Source organism: Argentina anserina, chromosome 6 (assembly GCF_933775445.1).
Source record: "Argentina anserina chromosome 6, drPotAnse1.1, whole genome shotgun sequence".
In the NCBI taxonomy this organism is placed as follows: domain Eukaryota; kingdom Viridiplantae; phylum Streptophyta; class Magnoliopsida; order Rosales; family Rosaceae; genus Argentina; species Argentina anserina.
Window position 1 is genome coordinate 33,311,088 of NC_065877.1, and position 2,337 is coordinate 33,313,424.

Sequence of the window (2,337 nt, forward strand, 5' to 3'; positions counted from 1 at the left end):
GAAACAACCAGATGGGCCGTCCATTGACTCATGAGTGCATTTATATTTTGTTGATTCGTGGAATTTCGTATATATTGATATGCGAGTTATATTTTTATTTTACTCATACGAGCTGTAAAGCTTACCGGGTTTGTGTTTACAATCGCGGTGCACCAATTCGATGGTGTAGGGGATAATTCTGCAGGTGTCGATTAGTGGGAATCGAATGACAACTCTAAAGACTCGAAGTCGTTCATTTTCCAGCTTGTGGTGAGGTTTTATTGTGGATTTGTGTGAGAATCTGTGAGGATTATTACATTTCCATTTTATGTAATGTCGATTTATAAATTTGGTTTGTAATAATTGTTTGTCTGAGTTGTATTGTGAACTCACTAATGATCCACTGAGACATTAAAACGATTTCGATTTATTGAGATTTGTTTTAGCGTTTTTCATGATCTCGAAATTTGAGTTTTTATGCTCGAAATTTTGGGGTTGTGACAGATCTGGAGCGGACGTTCGCACAATGCAGATTAGTCTGTTCCGGCGACTGGCGACGCAGATGGTGCTGACCGTACTCCTCCCTCCCAGCGTTTCTGTTTGTGCCAGCCGGAGCTCAATACCGGCTCACCGTGGCTGGAATATTTAAATTTCAAGTTCCTGCCAAAATTCCAGAAAATTTACAGATTTCGGTCGTCATGGGCCGACGCTAGAGCTTCAGCCGGCATTGACATAAGAACCAAGAGGGGGAGCCCGACCGACACCATCCATGCCGTTGTTGTGTGTCACCGGTCGTCGGAATCGCCGGCATCCGCACTTTTGGAGAGTTGGGGATGTCCGCTTTACAATCTGCATCTATATATCTAAATAATGTTATATATGTCTCTGGCAAAAAGGGGAAGATAACAAGGCAACATAGCTTGGTGCCATATCACTGTCATGATTTCATAGAAGATGGGATGCCATATCATATTATCATGATCGGTTTCACAGAGGATGGAATGAGGATTTTCTCATCCTAATATAATTGAAACCTTTGTTCAAATATGCGACGTTGAACATCAGAACATTGTTACATATATTGAAAGCAAGTATACGTCCTACTGTCTGCGATGTTGCTTTCGACAATGTTGACTCCAAACAATCTTATCACTCCATCCTGATCTTGAACCGGCTCCATTAACGGCTCATCGACCGAACTAGTCGTCTCCGGAAAACGTGAAACCTCGTCGTCGGTGTTTCTTGGCGTACAATCTATGAACAGATTCTTATCATCTCCCATGCTACTTGATCTATGAAACCTAACAACATCACCTGCTTTCACCTTCTTCTCCTTCACAAACCTAGTCCAGCCTTTTGTCAACACATAACTTTGACTACTACTCCAAAAACAGTACCTAAACCTCCAGACATTCCCCAAAACATCCTCAAAATTTAGCAACACTCCCTTAGCTTCAGAATCCATCAACGGAAAATGCTTCTCGGCTTGTTGTTTTGGTATAACAAACCTGTTCAACCTCCCCACGTCGCTTGGTGTTAGCACCTTCTCGAACAGCCATTCCTTCTGGATATGAATGTTCATCAAGTCAATGTCATTGTATTTTATTCTCTTGCCACCATTGGTGTGCTTGAACAGCTGTAGCTCCTTGGTGTAGGAGTGTTTCCGAAGCATGTCGACGATCTCAGCCTTGGAATGTGACTGCAAGAAGAAGGCCTCATCTTCGTGATCATCTGCGGTGATACTCAGTGAGGATTGCTTGAAGTTCGTTATGGCGTCGACACCTCGGAACCTTAGTGAAGCAATGTCGTAGGCCTTGGCAGCTTCTTCTTGTCCGTTGAACGTTCCCAACCATACTCTCTGGTGCTTCTCGTATATCTGCGCTCCCCAACGGCCATTAGGCTGCGGGACTACTCCTTTGTACCGTGAAGAAGGTAATTTGGAGTTTGAATCGCTTGCATTCTCATTGGAGCAGTTCATCAAATCCATGGACCCTCGTATATGTGGTTGAGATGATAATGCAGAAAATGGGTTACAACTTCGAAGAAGGGGAACTGCTTGAATGGTGAAGAAGGCTCAAGGCTGTTCTGGATTGGCTTAGATTAAGAGATTTGGGGAAATCAACCCAAGTTGCTTATAGGGTGTAGTGTGTTATTATAGTTGTAGGATCTGATGACTCTATGAGGCCCACTTGTGCAAGTTGGGACAAAAGAAATGTTAGGGCTAAGAGCCATGTACATTAGTTATTTACGTATGACGTGGACAATAACTTTATTTTTACAGTTCTCGTTTGTAAATGTTATTGAACATCACACTTTTAGGCGTAAAATGTTTACCACAATTCATCATGAATGATTCAA

General features: G+C 42.5%; 1 protein-coding gene across 1 annotated transcript; it reads right to left on the reverse strand.

The window, feature by feature from the left end:
* Positions 1–1,051: 1,051 nt before the first annotated feature.
* LOC126800433 (AP2/ERF and B3 domain-containing transcription factor RAV1-like) lies at positions 1,052–1,966 on the reverse strand. The gene has a single exon (XM_050527800.1). It carries the CDS (start codon positions 1,964–1,966, stop codon positions 1,052–1,054), a length of 915 nt encoding a protein of 304 aa, XP_050383757.1.
* Between the last annotated feature and the right edge of the window lie 371 nt (positions 1,967–2,337).